The following is a 16,276-nucleotide window of genomic DNA, read 5'->3' as shown; positions in this document are numbered from 1 at the left end:
CTAAGTAGATGCTGTACAGGACCAGACGCATAAGGTGCAGAATGATACACACATCAGAAAATGCACGGGTGGCATGAACCCGACGCCGCGTAGTCAGCGTAGTCAGCACCTAGAGCGTCATCTCGCGGCACGCCGATGACGCCAATACGCAGCCACCCGGACAACGAGACAACGACTGGACAAGGCAATGTTGCATCGCATTGCTGGAGCGAAAGCACCGCCACGCTTGAGTGGGTGACAAAAAAGGTACGGCGACGGCAAGCCTGGCGACGGTGCAGCTAAGCCACCGTAAGATATTACACAATGTCACTGTACTCTTATGAGAAAGATGAACAATTCTGCAGTAAAACTGAAGTCTAAATGAAAGCGGCCGCAGACGAAAGTACGGTTTTGCTGGTACGGTTTTCGTCCTCTTTTCCGTCAAATGGCATTTGCCTGATGTCACTGCGATAGCCGGGCGTTGACATCAAAGCCCGGCATCGACACACATCGTGAAACTTTTCCACACATAAACCAATGTCATATTTCCCATGGTATTCGAATGTGAAATGTTGCATTTACTTCGGGCTGCAAAGTATACAACAAAAAAACTTTGTTAAAAGCCATGTTAGTGGACGGGGTGGAAGTGGACATCTAAGGCCAGAAATTGTCTTACTGCAGACAAGACACACGACAAGCAACAGGGCTGGCAGATAGCTGTAGAGTCGTGAGCTCGGAGTCCGTTAGTAATGACGGCGCAAGGGATGTTTTGCTAAAAGGACACAAACTTGGACTGAGGAAGAATCATTGCGGAGAAGAAAAAAAACACGAACTTACTCTTATTGTTCCCGAATTTCGGAAATGCTCACGGATTGATCGGGTTTAAAGTATGGGCTAGGGAGGGTAAAGCGCTCGTTGTCTTTCCCCTGCCGACGTGCTTTCTGAGAAGACGGAATGTGTATGCTTCGGTAGCATTGATCTCGTGATTGGCAGAACTTTGCTATTCAGTGGAGGCGCAGCTGCATCCCAGCAGAAAGTTGTGTTCGAGCCTATGGTGCTGCATGCAAACAACTTGCGTGCAGATCCGGTCGGAATTTTCAGCGTTTTTTCTGTAAATTTCGCCTCTGGTCAGGAGATGGGCGACTTGGAAGCTTAACAAAGCCGCAAGCGGACGAGAAAGGATCTTTCAGGACGACAACAGAACATCGTCTTCATATCAACCGGAGAAGAGTCCTTAAGCCTCTTCCTCAAGTGGATGTGTTATGCCGTTTTATATGGAGCCAGCTGCGCAAGTGGACACTGGTGTGCATGCATGCGTGTACCCGAAGAGAAACACCGTACAATGACGTACCAGCCGACTGACTCGTTCCGGAAAAGAAAGCCACCGACGTGCCACCGAGCCACCGGCGCTTTTTTGAAAGTTCATCTTCATCAATGCGCAGGAGATGTTTACCAGATTTGACGGGTTTGGCTTTATCGAAACGAATAGCTGAAGCCAAGATGTTAACGCATCTATATCCCCGTTCTCCCGGTTTTTCTCCAAAGAATAAAGCTGTTGCTTCTGCCCTACGTAGGTGCATAGTGTTCCTCGCAAATGCACTTAACAACTTACGGGTTTGGCTTCGGTGTGTGAGGTTAAAATATTTAACAATCAATGAACAACGACTGCTGGTGCCCTGAGATTATACAACTGTATCTCCTACGCATTTCAGCGGCATCGCTGAATTTCTCTTAGAAACCCGCAGGCGCTGAATACCCAAACCACATCTGGGTCAAATTGCGCGCAAGATCCGTTACCTCCGCGGAATGGGCCAGGCGGATGGCCGGCATATGCTAGCTGACACTGCTTGTTGCTAAGCTCGCCCGCTCATTTTCATCACACGTCGACTTCAACGCATAATGAAGGCTGACGCGTGTCACCAGCCTCACATGTTGACCGTGCACCAGCGTCGGCCAATGGCCGCTGCTGTCGCGGGTGTGACTTTCTCCTGTACGGGCGGACTCCTGAATAGAACCACATGGCATGACCTGCACGTGCCACGTGGTCGCGGTGCGGTCGCGGCTCAGTCCCCCTTGTCGCGTCTTTCCTCGACAGATTCAAAATGGCACAGGAGGGGGACCGGGCACCTGTCAGTCCCCCCCCGCGCGCGCCCCGCGGTAAACGGGCTGTGCCCGCCGCAACATGGCGCCGAAAACGCCGCGCTGCCTTAGAGTCCGTGCATCCAAGGGGAAGCCAAGTGGGGGCTAGATTATGGTGATATATCTACCTCATCTGATCACCACCCCAGCCCGGGAATAGCTCGGTCGTACCTGGTCTGCTGTCGCAGCTCCCGTGGCTCGGTATCGCCGCCCGTTTTGATCCCCGAATGGCGGACACGCAGCCAGGCGGGGGCCAGTCCGTCGCCACACCCCACTGTACAGCTCCATCAGACACCATGACGATAGTGCTCGCCAAAGGAAACAGCTCTTTTATTATTAGAGCTTTCAAAGGACCAGAACTCCTTCGGCAAATGACGCATTCAAAGTTCCGCACTGCCCGATTCTATATTGCGACTTGCTTCTGCAAATAGCGCCGGATGCCCGACCGTCGGCTGCGTGTATTTCCAATGGCGGGGAAAGCTCCCTCGCAAAAGCTCACGCGATGATCATTCGACATGAGCTTATGCTCAAAATGGAGCCCTGAATGAGCTGAATCGAATGGCTCCACTCAATATTCACATAGTCACCGATTTCGTCTGATATCGATGCGTAAATTTCAGGATTGAGACCGAGCCTACGTCACCGCGCCAGCGGTCCGTCCCCACTCCCAGCATCACAAGCATCGACGACTATTTGGGACGTTTCGCCAAAGGTTTATCATCAAACCAGACATCAAAACATATCAATCGATAGGTGTCATCGAGATCTTTCGAATGGTGCACAAAGTAAGCGGCAGTCTTGCGCGGTATCGGAAATATTCGCACTTACCACTTTGGATAGACTCCAACTGAACACCCTCAAAATCAGGCAGAGTGTGCTTGTGAGGCGGCTAATGTAAACGCGTGTACGCGAAGACTTAGGTGGTGAAATATTTCGATAATTGATCATCTTGTAGCTGGATATTTGTCCTGTCATATGGTGTCGTGTAATTTGTAATAACATGCTCCGAAATGTTAATTTTGAGCCGGTTTTTAAAGGCTACGATTTTCCAGTGGGTAACCTGTCGTGTTTATGTGGTAATACTATCAAATTACACGCTCGGTGGGGTGTAAATTTCATTGCAACACACCTGAATATCCTGGCAATAAATCTAGGACATCAAAAACTTGCATCCGTGCCCTAACACCCCTAAATTTGCATTTTTCCGCAAACACAAACACAATCGCACGGCGGCCCGCTCAGCTGGTCGGGGCCAAGCCGCCGCGATCGAATGGCGTACGGTACGGTCGTCGGAGAGTTTATATAAAGGCGAACGCTCGCTCGGCGGCGTAAACGTAGTTTGGCGGCAGCGGAGGGGTGACCGCGCGTTCCGTTCGCAACGATGGCTGACGACGCCGCTGCTCCCGTGGTGACACCCGCGAAGAAGGGACGCAAGCCCAAGGAGGGAGGTGCGAAGAAGAAGGCCAGCAAGCCGTCACACCCGCCTACGTTGGAGATGATCGCCAAGGCGATCTCTGCCGAGAAGGATCCCAAGGGCGTCTCAGTGATGGCAATCAAGAAGTACATTCTGGCGCAGTACAAGGTGCAGCCGGTGATGTTGCGGCACATGCTGCGGCGCGCCTTCGAGGCCGGTCTCGCCTCCGGCAAGCTAACCCGGCCCAAGGGTCAAGCCGAGGCCCGTCTGCTTTCCGGCCGGTACCGCCTGGCTTCCAAGGAGAAGGCCGGAGCCGCAGCCGCCGCGCCCAAGCCCAAGAAGGTCAAGTCGCCGGCCAAGAAGGCGGCCGTGAAGAAGGTCAAGAAGGCGAAGACGCCGAAGAAGAAGGCTGCACCGGCCGCCGCCAAGAAGGCGAAGTCTCCCAAGAAGGTCAAGAAAACCCCGAAGAAGCCCGCCGCCAAGAAGGCTCCGGCGAAGAAGAAGAGCCCCAAGAAGGCAGCGAAGAAGGCGTAAGCGCGCGCGGGTGCGTGAGAAGTGTACAAAGTCAAAGATCAGTGTATATATCATCCGGCTTGTGTTGATCATGGTTTGGTATAGCGTGGCACGTCCGTCAGGAGCTCTGGCGCGGCGTTTGCCGATGTAGGTGCGGATCTCATCTAGCGGCGCAGAAAGTGGCGGATCACTTTGTCATTCAAATAAAGACAGAAAGTCATCTGTCATACATGAGTCATACGTAATAAAAAATGAAGCGTGCTGCCTGTTTTGCAGTTGGCGTCGAGGAGTGCGTGAGTGAAGAATCCCGACGAAAGTATGTGCATGTGATGGCATGTATGTGCATGGTGAGCCGTCATCCAGCATGGCCGATTCGAAGAATTAAGCTCCATTGCGAATGGTACCCATTTCAGGTCGGCGTGAAACTTAGCGGTAATCCTTGGATTGCCAAACCTGTGCAGAAAATAGCGCTGACCGGGCACCGTCGCGAAATGCTAGCGCTCTTGTGGGAAAACGAACACATTGATCTCTAGTTGGTGCTGCCCGCCAATCTCATCAACCTACATAGAAATCGAAGTTTTTTCGCGGGTCAGAATGCGATACGCCATTGTATCAAGCGGGCTACCGGCCCTGGGACGGAAGTCCACAAATTAAAACTTACGAAAATTTCGCAATGGTTCCAACAGGTCTCGGAGCGGAAAGATGGGGAAAGTCAGGTTTTTAGTCATGGATGTCAGTGGGCGATCTCGCACTGCACAGCCTCGTCCGTGCCGAAAACCGATCATGGTGGCGCTAGTATCGTATGAACTTCGCTACAGATGGCAGCATAGTCCCGATGGAAGTCGGATCAACTGACGGACACCAATCGATTCCTTGCGGCCTGTCGGATCAAGCTTGAATATTTGTATCCATCGTATCGAATGAGTTGAGCACCACTGATCCGGACGATGCAATGGGAAAGTATTCAAGTTTCGGGAGCTTCAGACAGCGTTTCTATAGCACACCATGCCTGCATACATCGCCCGCCATTATCTAAGCCGTGGAGGCGCCCATGCGGCCATTTTGATTTGGCCGCACGACACCTCCGCCACATCATTCACTCCACCCCACTTCAGTACAGCTCAGACGACCGCCCAGTGCCACCTCACTCGGCACCTGCCGGCAGTTGATAACACGAGCACCAGGCCGGAGTGTCCTCGCCGGTCATATTATCCCCAAAAGGACGATCACCACACCGGACACAGCATCCTCGCACGTTAACACATACGCAACAGCCGGCCACATCAACATGCAGGTATCCACCACCGCTCGGCTCTGCTCTAGCCTGCGATCGGCCGTCGAAGCATCGGGGGCCAGAACAGGCGGCACCGCGGCGCACCGCACGTCCCGCCGCGGCGACACGGCCCGGGAGGCCCAGAGAGTGCGCGAGCGAGACCCGCCCGCCGCTCCGTCCAGCCCCGACACTCGCAGCGCACCAGCAGGCAGCCAAAGCCGCGGGGCGGCCCGCGCCGGAGCACGACCAAAGCCAGAGCCGCGGCCGCGCCAAGCTCGTCCGTGGTCCTGAGTGGGAGACGTTCGCCAGACGGCGGCGGCGGCTCGACGACAGCACGCCGTCCACCAGCGCATGCGCGGGCCGGCCAGGCCACCGCATCGCGTGGTCAACCGGGGACTACCACGTCAACTGTGTAAAGTCCCCCCGCCGACGTGACGCCGCCGTGCGCACCACGTGACACGCCCCGCCGCCGTCCGTGACGCGTCACTCCGTCATTCCGTCACTTCTACCAATCACCCGCAGCCTACACGCGCCCTCGCTTCGCGACGTGACGAGGGACGCCGGCAACACACGCTCCCCGCAGAGTACATCGTCTCACTCAGTCAGGCATCGGCATCCAGATCGCCGAGAACGGCAGCGTCGGCGTCCCTCAGCCAGCCGTCCTACCAATGCCACCCGGGTACCCGCATCTCACACGCCGCCGCGGTGACGTCACGGTGACGTCACGTATGACGTCAGGCGGGCGACGCCAGTTACTTGTCGACCAGCCCGCGGATGAAGGAGGTGATCCGGTCGGAGTCCTGAAGGCCGATGAACTTGTCGGCCACCTTGCCACCCTTGATGGCGAATACCACAGGCACGGCGCTCACCTGGCAACACCAGGTATGACGTGAAATGACATGATGTATGACAGTATGGCATCTGGCAACATGGAGGGCAGGTCGACCAATGCTTTGCAGCCTTTTGTGTTGGAAGTGCCATAGTGTAAATGTAAGGGCCAAGTAACATGCAATGGTAAGTACCAATACTTCCATCATATGTTATCCCTCCTTCAAGACAACATGCACTAATGTCCTTTTGTGCTTTCCATCTTTAAAACATTATAATACAAATGATACATGACCAATGTACCACATAACCTCACCACTGCCTGCCTGCCTACATGAATGCATGCATGTGTGCATGCATGTCATGTGGGCAGGCAGGTGGTGCACATCATGCTCACTTTTCATACAAGATGGCATGAATAAGGGTGTGTGCATGTGTGCATGCAACATGTGTGCTTGTGTGATGTCCACTGTATTGCATTTCACACATCAGCAAGGCAGTGGGAAGCAGTGTCAGCTCACCAGCCACCAAGCAACTCTTTCTTGCTTGGCCAAGCAACTACCAGGCTGGTGTTAGTAGAAGTGGACCATTGGAGACTGCAGGAGTGTAGGGCAAGTAAAAGCCCAAGATGTTCTGATCAAGAACTGAGCAAATGAGCAAGACCATTTTTCTGACCTGATAATCCATTGCCAGGTCATCATTCCAATCTGATAATCCTTTGTCAGGTCATCATTCCCACCTGATAACCCATTTCCAGGTCATCATTCCCACCTGATAATCCATTGCCAGGTCATCATTCCCACCTGATAATCCATTGCCAGATCATCATTGTCATCAATGTCCACCTTTGCCAGGTGAACATCATCTTTGAACTGCTGCAGGGCCTCCTCCAGCCTCGGGGTCAGCTGCTTGCAAGGATTACACCACCTTTGGAGAGACATGCATTTAGTGTCAGAGAATGAAACACTCAAACAGACAAAACATCCAAAGATGCTCCTAGGTTTACCCTACAACAAGTTGAACTTATTGAATAGAGATGTGGTCTTAGAAACCTGGAGTGCAGAAACCTAGCCTACATATATCATTCCACACTCCAGACAGCCATGATTTGCTTGCATGGTTAATATCATTAGCTTGTATGATGTCTATTGACCCTGAGAGAATAAAAATACAGGATGGCATAGCTTTGAAGAAGTGATCAAATGAGAGTGCAACTGCCAAACAAGTGGTTTCAGTTATTTGTGAACATCATCTCAAGATCACTAAAGAACACAATAGCATCAAGCATCACAATATACCTATTTATTTGATGTCAATTTTCCAAATGGAACACCCAGCCATCATTCCTTTGATGCCATCAATTTTTATAAGGCACATCTAATGACACAAGGACAGTGGAAGTCTGCTTCAGTCACTTATTTCCAGTCAGTGTCCAAAAGGGCAATATCAAATTTTGAGACAGTTAGGGGCTGTCTCATTTTTTCATACTCCTGCAATGGCATAACAATTATCATTGGCCCAAAAAAGACATCCAGGCTAACAAACAATTTATGCATTCTTAAGAAATTGCATGCAGTTTGTGTTAGGCTGCAAGTTTTAAATGCATTTTTCCTCAGAAAATACTTCTGTTCTTTAAGCCTGAACAACAACAGAAAAATGTGACACTGACCACCACAAGCAGCTTGTGGTGTCAGAGACCATGAATAAAACCCATCTTTATTAACATGAGATGCATTCAAAATTAGAATAGTCATAGATCAGGGGCCAATGTCAAAATGGTGAATAATTTTATCAGCTCATTTCACCAGACTCCTGTTCAAAAATCTTATGTCCCAATGGCCTAAGTTGTAGCACAACCTGGTATATGCTATAATGGTATGGCCATCCTCCTAAACTGGTAAGGATTTCACTGCAGCACTTGCTGATAATGTGAGACATATTGAGCACCAAGCATGCAGCCTAAAAAGGAAAACCTAGCTCACTACAATAAACACAAACCACAGATGTAGGTGGGAAAAATGACAAGTTTTGTACATCTTATCTTGCATGCTGCTGCACCAAACATGACACAAACACTAACGGATTCCAGCTAAGATCTTACTTTGCATGGAAATCAATTAGAACTGGCTTGCCGCTCTTGAGTACACGCTCTTCGAAGTCATCCTTGTCCTGAATGTTGAAGATATCTTGCCTGCAGCTTGACCCGTGGAATTTGCTCACTGCTGAACCAAGCATGCTTGGACGGGACAGTCGCAAAGCGCACTGGACCAGCTGTGAGGCTTTCGAACCCAGCAGTATCATATTAAAAGCAAGGAGTTACGCAACAGAAGTGTTCAACGACCTCACACAGCGCCTGCTCCCGCGCGAATAACTCGCAGTACTCTTCTTAACAATTCGCAATTTTCCCAATTCTAAGAGCGCTCACGAACTTTGCAACTACTGCGCCAGAATTGCCTGAAAAATACAGAGAACTATGGCAATGTTCTGACGTCATATACTACAATGACCTTAAAACTGAAGATTATATAGTTCAAATAGCTTACTTAAAAATTTTAAAAATGTTTTTGTTAATAAAATTTTTGAAATTTTATAGCACATTTGAATTTTTTTTTTAAATTTAGGAATAAAATCTTTAAACGTCATCAATTGACATCAATACCTTATTTTGCATGACCTTGTGAAACAAAGTTCAACTCGATGAATTCTTGATATTACCCACTTAGAATGGCTTTAAAACGAAATGTTATTGTCAGTTGATCATAGACTAGAAATATACTGACGGTGCCGCTTAGGCGTCCTTTTCTCTCAGTTCAGCTCACTTGGGTGCAGCAGACTGTAATTGTGTAAGCTAGGTGAAGTTTTATTAATTTGGTCAGCCCAGCTCGCAGCTGCTCGAATCTTGCCAATGGAATAAATGAGTTATCATGTCAGGAATGAAAAATGCTACCATTGAGACAAATAATGATACAAACGAGAGTGCCATGCTGAGAAAAAACATGTTGCCTTTGGATATTCTCCTTGGAAAGAATGTCAAAACATGGCATCAACTGAAGGAAGCAGTTGGAATTGCAGGGGACAGTGACATGCTCATTAGGCTGATGTCATTCTTTGTTGATGCTCAGTAAGTATGGACTATTTGTTGGCAGAGCAGTGTGTACTGTGGTGGATTAGATATTGATAAGTGTCACATAGAGTTGTGTGCAGTGAATTTAAGCCTGACCATGTTTGCTGTTAATTGTGTAAACTAGGAATATTATTCACATAGATAATGTTCATTGCATATGCAGTAGCATTAGTCTAATTCCTTGGATAAAAACCCAGAGATTAGATTAGTTTTGTTCAGTTCTGTCATTCATAAAGGCATGTTTTCAAAATATGAATTCACCTATATCTCCTGTCATCACTTCTGCCTTCTCTACCTCCATCCTGGTTCTTCTTTAAGGAATAAGGGTATTTCTCCAGTATTATCTCACTGTGTTTGTCACCTGCTGTGTCAAACTGATCAAGCTAGCACATTTTCTAACACTTCCCAACATTTGCCCAATATTTAATATATACCAAGCTCTGACTTCCCTGCATCCCTACACTGTGGCTCACTCTGGACATCCCTGCCTTTCCAGTAGAATCAACTACCTGTGATTTTTATCTGTATCCTCTTCACAGGGCATGGCCTGGTGCTTATTTAAGCACCCTTGCCTCAGGGTGATATGCCTTACCCTGTGTTCCTTGCGTCTCCCCCTTCACATGGGATTGACATGGCTGATTGTTTTCTGCATCCTATCCCTGTGCAGGGTATGGACTTGACCCTGTGCATGCCATATGTTCCTCCCATGCTTAGCTTTATACCCGACCCCATGTTCCTGACCTCTTCCCTCTCTGCACCAAGGCAGCCTGGACCCCAATGTTTCTCATGAGTCTTGACCTTGCTCTTGACAGGGGCATCGACCTGAGCGAATCACCATCAGTCCAGCCTGATGTGGAACCGGCGCGGGAGCCGGAGCCGGAGCCGGAGCCAGTCGGCGCCAGCTCCTTCATCGTGATCCACCGGGCGGATCAGATGCACAGAGGCGGTACGGAACGGCCGAAGCGGCCGGAATGGACGCCCAGAACGGATGGAGCGGACAGGACGCATAGTCGGATCGGTCTGGTGGAACGGATGTGCCGAACAAAGGGCTGGCATGCGCGTGAATTAATTGGCTGGCCAGGAACGACTTCCTTGTTTTAAGGGGAGAGGGGCTCTGTGCTTTAAGCTGTGGGCTGTCTGTTTTGAATTGTTGGATGTTCTATCATGGCTCCTTCCCAATGAATAATTCACTATGTTTCAGCTGCGTGAAAGTCTTCACAAGCGTAAAGAGTGGATTGCATGCTTTGATTTTGCGGGCCGCTCATGAAGGTCCTGACCAATTTCTTTCAGCTGATCAAAAATTAATCGTCTGCCACCGTTAACGTATTCCACGATTGATTTCAGTTGCTACGTTAGGGTAGATTTAATATTTTATCAACGTGCTCGCGTGGCTTTCAGACAGTTGCCGTGGGGTGTTTTTAACTGCGTGTGCACGTGCCCCGTGGCACGTTTTCAGGGGACGCCCAGATGAGAGTGGCGGCCCGAAAACTCCAGATCAAAAACGAAGACGGGTTAGTATTGCTTTTGTCGTCTTTCTGCCTGTGTTTCAATTGCTAGAGCGTCAGGCATTCGTATCATTTGGTAGCATACATATTGTGGCTTGTGTTCCAGCAACTGCACTTATATGCCCGTCTTCGAGAGTTAGCCGGCAATGTCAACTTGGTGCCGAATTGGCATCTGACTGGGGCGGGGTGCCGGAGCGCATGCGTCATTAAACTTTTTCGGCAAATCATATCTTTTGAGCTGGAATTTGCATGCTGGTGGTGTTTTGAACCTGCTGGTGGTGCCAGGGTCACCGGGGTTGATTGCACGCGACAAGGATCGGCCCCAAAGAGATCTTACAAAACGTGCGGTCCTGTTTTCAAATACTGCGCGCATCCAGGGCGGAAGGACAGTGCCGTTCTGGCGCGCCCACAGCCCGTGCTTAAATTTAGGACATGGTTTGCCAGCCTGTGAGCCCACCCTTAAATCGAAACAACAAAATGGCAACAACGTGAGAACGTTGGCAAAAGGGAATCAAGGAACTGAGAGCCAAGCAGAACGAGGCGCGCTGTCTCGCCTGATCCGTTGAGAGCCACGCCCCCGCCCCAGGCTCGACGTGTGGCGGCCCGGAGACGACGACTACATGGCTCCTCTGCAGTACGAGTGAGTTCGCGCATCAGGCGGTCACTCGGTCGGCACCCGCCGCCACTGCGACGGCACGAGGTGGCCTGGATCGCCCCCTCTCCCTGGGTGAATCGGGGTCGCCCGTGTGACCTCTGTGTTTGGGTCTTGACATCGGCCCTCCGGCAGGAAGGATTTTCGACGTCTCATTGTCCTGACGGATGTGTTCTCGAGTGATCGGTTTGTATGCCGCTACCGTTTGCCCTCACACCTCCCCCGTCATGTGGTGGCGCCTCTGTTGGATCCTTCCGCCACGCCACGCCACAGCGCGTGTTTCTGCGATCTTCGCCGCGTCCCCGCGGCGCAGCCCGAGCCGTGTCACGTGACCTCTGACGCGTCGCTGTGCCGTGCCTTCCAGCAGACGGAAGCCGCGCCAGCGGAGGCCGGGCGCCGCGCCCCGGCTCCGGGGGAGTGCTCAAGGCCCAGGTACGGACGCCGTCCCCGGCCGCGCTGGTCGCGGCACGGCACGCGTCGCGTGGCGATCGCGGTTCATGCGAGACACATGACAGACGCCAGTCAATAATGCAGATGCGCGTAAATGTCGTCTGTTTGCACGCCGCCCTTCGTTTCTGCCTTGTGCGCTCAGTTCTGGTCTTGCAGCTCGGGCAGGTGGAGCCAATGTTCGTGAAGGATGGGTGTGGAGGCCGTGGGCGGGCGTTTTGCTGGTGTGAGCGGCACTGAGCTGCGACCGATACGGCGGCGTTGAAGGACCATATCACGCGTGTGTAGTTTTCACGGGACCATGCGCCGCTAGTGCCCTTAATGTCCCCTGCGACACGCTGCGCTGTGTCAGTGTCAGTGGACACGCTGTCAGGTGCGCGGGTTTCCATATGCCTGTACCGATGATGCCGTGACCAGCTGTGCTATACCCGCGCTGTTCTGCGTGCTGCATGACCCGCGTTGATTGCGTCGGTCAGACACCGTGTTCGTGGCCGGTGTCACCGCAAGTCCTGTGTGCTGTGGCGCACGGGCCCTGAGAAGCCAGAGGCAGTCTTGTGCTGAGAGATGGGCCTTCAGTGTACCAGCAGGTGCTGGTTAAACGTTGTAGAACGAACTTAGATGATATTGAATGTATTTGATAGTTCTGCCTTTTGACCAGGATTTGCTGTATGATGTCGTCTAAGCAGTACTCATGGTACATTTTTAATACATACTAGTAGGTATTGGTTCGACGACGTTTTAGAGCGAACTTTGGTTATATTATATTTGGTTGTATATTGGCTGTACTCGATAGTGCTGTCTTGTAAGCAAGGTTTGCTGTATAACGTTGCTTAACCCGTACCTCCTGGTATATCAAAGGCAGATAACTCAACATAAGGTCCGAACCCATGATGCCGAAAAACCAGGGATGAAGGTCTTGCTTGAATCATGTCTCGGCCACGTCTGTCTGGCTATCACCGCTCTCCCCCGTGGACGTATTGTTCTCGCCTGCTGACCCGCTGTCGGGCGGCGTCCTCAGGACGCGGTGGCACACGCCGCCCTGGACGGTATGCTGTGGCGCGAGGCCGTGTTCCGCGGCCGGCCCATGCCGCTCGACGACGTCCGCCTTCTGGTCCGGTGAGTCGAGCCGTGTCCCGCCCCGCGCCTCACGCCGCGTCCTGCCCTACACCTCACGCCGCGTCCCGCCCCACACCTCACGCTGTGTCCTGTCTCACACCCTGGCATGGTGTCCTGTCCCACACCTGACGCCGCGTCCCGCCCCACGCCTCACGCTGTGTCCTGTCTCACACCTCACGATGTGTCCTGTCCCACACCTGACACGGTGTCCTGCCCCACACCTCACTCGGCGTCCTGTCCCACACCTCACTCGGTGTCCTGTCCCACACCTCACGCCGCGTCCTGCTCCACACCTCACGCTGTATCCTGTCCCACACCTCACGCTGTATCCTGTCCCACACCTCACGCTGCGTCCTGTCCCACACCTCACGCTGTATCCTGCCCCACACCTCACGCTGTGTCCTGTCCCACACCTGACGCGGTGTCCTGTCCCACACCTCACGGGGTGTCCTGTCCCACACCTCACGCCGCGTCCCGCCCCACACCTCACGCTGTGTCCTGTCCCACACCTCACGCTGTGCCCTGTCCCACACCTCACGCTGTGTTCTGTCCCACACCTCACGCTGTGTTCTGTCCCACACCTCACGCTGTGTTCTGTCCCACACCTCACGCTGTGTTCTGTCCCACACCTCACGCTGTGTTCTGTCCCACACCTCACGCTGTGTTCTGTCCCACACCTGGCGCAGTGTCCTGCCCCACACCTCACGCTGTGTCCTGTCCCACACCTCACGCTACGCTGGGCCCCGCCTACACCTCGCTGGTCCCTGGGCCCGGTCTGCGTCGGCACTGGGAGGGCGGCGGTGAGCAGTCAGACCTGTGAATGGCGTGGGTGTTAGTGTCAGCACAGCGGGCGGGGAGGGTCTCCCTGCCAGTGCGCCAAGTGGCGGAAGCCTTTTTGTTTAAGGAAAATGTCGCGATGTGATATATTTTGACTACCTGCGGAGAAGTGCGCACCGCATACTAAAAGCCACACCGCCACTATCTAGCATTATCTGCAGCCGCTGCCGCCTTCAGCCTAGAGCGTCATCACGAGATCGGACGATAACCGCAGGTACCAGAAGCCCAGCTCGTCATCCTGCCACGAAGCCCGACCTCTGCGCCGCGCCGCCAGTGCCGCCTCCTCTGACCCGCTCTCTGACCCGCCGCCCCGGCAGCGCGGACGGCGAGCGTACGGCGCCGACGGTGCTGCCCTGGGACGGCACGGCGCCGGTGCTGGAACACCACGCGGAGGCGGCCCCGCTGGCGCAGCTGGGCTGCGGCCTCTGCCCGCGACTCGGCTTCAGCTCGCGCGCCGACCTCATGGCACACCTCTGGCTTCGGTGAGCGGACGGACAGGGTCGGACGGCGGCCGCAGAACGCGCCGCCGGCGCCGGTCCAACGCTCTGTCCTGTCGCGAGATGTGGGAGTGCTGGCATACGCTGCTGGATGGAGGAAAGTTCTGCGTGGCGTATCCTGCGAACTCAGGACTTCCGCGTGGCGGGCCGCTGTGTTTTAGATGCTATGCGTGTGTGTGGAGGAGGGAGAGACCACGGACGCCCTCCCGCGTGCCACGAGCACCGCCCACCCCCCAGCCGTGTACTGTCGGCCGGCTGTTACTCATGCCCCCTGCGCGGCGCGCCGCGCCGTCGCCTGAGCGCGCCGTCCCCTGCCGCAGGCACCCGCAGACGCGGGAGCGCTACCCGACCCAGTTCGTCACCAGCAAGCAGCTGTACGAGCTGGCGCACTGCACGCTGTGCTTCGGCGCCGGCTCGCTGACGGCCGGCCGGCGCGATGCCTTTCTCCAGCACTGGGACGCGTGCCACGTGGCCTGCCAGATGGCCTCCGAACACGCGGCGCACGTGTGCGACGTGTGCCTGGCGGAGTTCGGCAGGGAGGAGGACAGGGATCGACACGTGGCCGAGACGCACGCGCGCCACGTGCCGCAGCAGCGCACGTGCGGCACGTGTGGCGCCTGCGTGAGAGGCACGCAGAACTACATTCGCCATCTGCGCGTGCACTACACTGAGTACAAGTTCGCTTGCAACTGGTGTCCCAACTTCAGGTGGGTGGACGCTGGCGGTGTTAGGGGGGGGGGGGGCGACAAGGGCACCGATGGTTAAGTCAGTCTTTCACTCGCCCTCCGTTCGCTGGGTGGTCGGGTGAATGTTACTCCCGTCCCACAAAGCCGACACGAGCGCTATTGGAACGGTCAGGTAACGTGGCGGCGGTGCACGATGTCAACTTTCGAGCCGCGGCTTTGGATTGGCGACGGTTGCGACATGTTGCGACTTTTGTCAGGCCTGGACCATGTCCATGTCATGCAGGGTGTGTCCGGCTCTCTGAACTTGCGCCATTGCCATAAACCGATACTTTTAGTCCGCAGATCATCGCGCTGTTTAAGCGCACGTACATCGTGCCGGTCCACCGGGTAGGGATCGTGTGTCGCAATCCATTCAGCAAAAGTTTTATCGAAATAGAAATGTCGTTCGCCAAAAGCTGAAGGAGTCAAAACAAACGAATAATTTTACCTTTTACGTAAGTTGTTCAGTGCATTAGCGAGGAGCATTATCCACATAAATAGAACGGTAGTATTAGCCTTATTCTTCGAAGAAAAACCAGGAGAATGGAGATATATGTTTGGCAAAAATTTCCTGCTATCATTTCGATAAAGGCATGTTGCCGAAATATCAATCCAACTGTATCTCCGTCCTCCTGATTTTGCTCCGATGAATAAGGCTAATATTATCGTCTTTTCAATTCTACCTTTTTATGAAAAGGGCGGATACTTCGAAGAGTCTTACACTGAGAGACAGAAATCGTCCCCAAAGCGCTCATTTCCCTCACAAATTTTTAAATTTGGGCACACTGTCGGTTCGTTACTTTTCAGGTCTCGGTTCTTAAATAATATGTAGAACGGACGCACGAATTACGTTCCAGCCGTATTAATAAAACTTCGTCTTTAGTGGTGGACACTTTTGGCGCTATTTGAATATGTCCCTGGGTCGCAGTTCGGCTTTACGACTTTGGCACGGGTTTGGCGTCTTAGCTTTCCCAACCTATAGGCAAGGTGAAGAGTCTGAGAGTTTGTTGCCACTTGTACTCGAAAATGATCGCTGACCGCTGGGTACTACGCGGAGTTCTCCAGCCACGCCGCGATGATTGGGGCTTTTAGGCGCGCCAGCTGATTGATCGTATGGCGCCCATCTCAGGCATGTCATCGCTCTCACGCGTGCAGTGTACGTGAGTTGTCGGCATGTTTCGTGGGGATAGAAATATCTGGAGAATCTCGTCGAATGCTATGTTCATC

The 16,276-nt window shown here is 53.0% G+C and overlaps 3 protein-coding genes across 3 annotated transcripts; 2 read left to right on the top strand and 1 right to left on the bottom strand.

Annotated features, from left to right (window-relative positions):
- The first annotated feature begins 3,466 nt into the window (after positions 1-3,466).
- Positions 3,467-4,306, top strand: LOC119095424 (histone H1-like). The gene has a single exon (XM_037218255.1). The coding sequence runs from the start codon at positions 3,500-3,502 to the stop codon at positions 4,064-4,066; it is 567 nt and encodes a 188-aa protein (XP_037074150.1). The 5' UTR covers positions 3,467-3,499; the 3' UTR covers positions 4,067-4,306.
- Positions 4,307-5,150: 844 nt separating this feature from the next.
- Positions 5,151-8,551, bottom strand: LOC119095426 (thioredoxin, mitochondrial). Its single transcript, XM_037218257.1, has 3 exons — positions 8,248-8,551; positions 6,950-7,073; positions 5,151-6,187 (listed from the first exon to the last, which is right to left on the bottom strand). Exons 1-3 carry the CDS (start codon positions 8,445-8,447, stop codon positions 6,071-6,073), a joined length of 441 nt encoding a protein of 146 aa, XP_037074152.1. The 5' UTR covers positions 8,448-8,551; the 3' UTR covers positions 5,151-6,070.
- Positions 8,552-8,906: 355 nt separating this feature from the next.
- LOC119095182 (uncharacterized) lies at positions 8,907-12,994 on the top strand. The gene is made up of 7 exons (XM_037218058.1): positions 8,907-9,267; positions 10,083-10,216; positions 10,727-10,781; positions 11,362-11,415; positions 11,795-11,859; positions 12,351-12,376; positions 12,893-12,994. The coding sequence occupies exons 1-7, from the start codon at positions 9,071-9,073 to the stop codon at positions 12,992-12,994; spliced, it is 633 nt and encodes a 210-aa protein (XP_037073953.1). The 5' UTR covers positions 8,907-9,070.
- Positions 12,995-16,276: the final 3,282 nt, after the last annotated feature.

The sequence above is a fragment of the Pollicipes pollicipes genome, unplaced genomic scaffold, assembly GCF_011947565.3.
Source record: "Pollicipes pollicipes isolate AB1234 unplaced genomic scaffold, Ppol_2.1 Scaffold_4219;HRSCAF=4965_pilon_pilon_pilon, whole genome shotgun sequence".
Taxonomy (NCBI): domain Eukaryota; kingdom Metazoa; phylum Arthropoda; class Thecostraca; order Pollicipedomorpha; family Pollicipedidae; genus Pollicipes; species Pollicipes pollicipes.
Note: the sequence above shows the minus strand (reverse complement) of the source record. Positions and strands in the feature narration are given on the sequence as shown.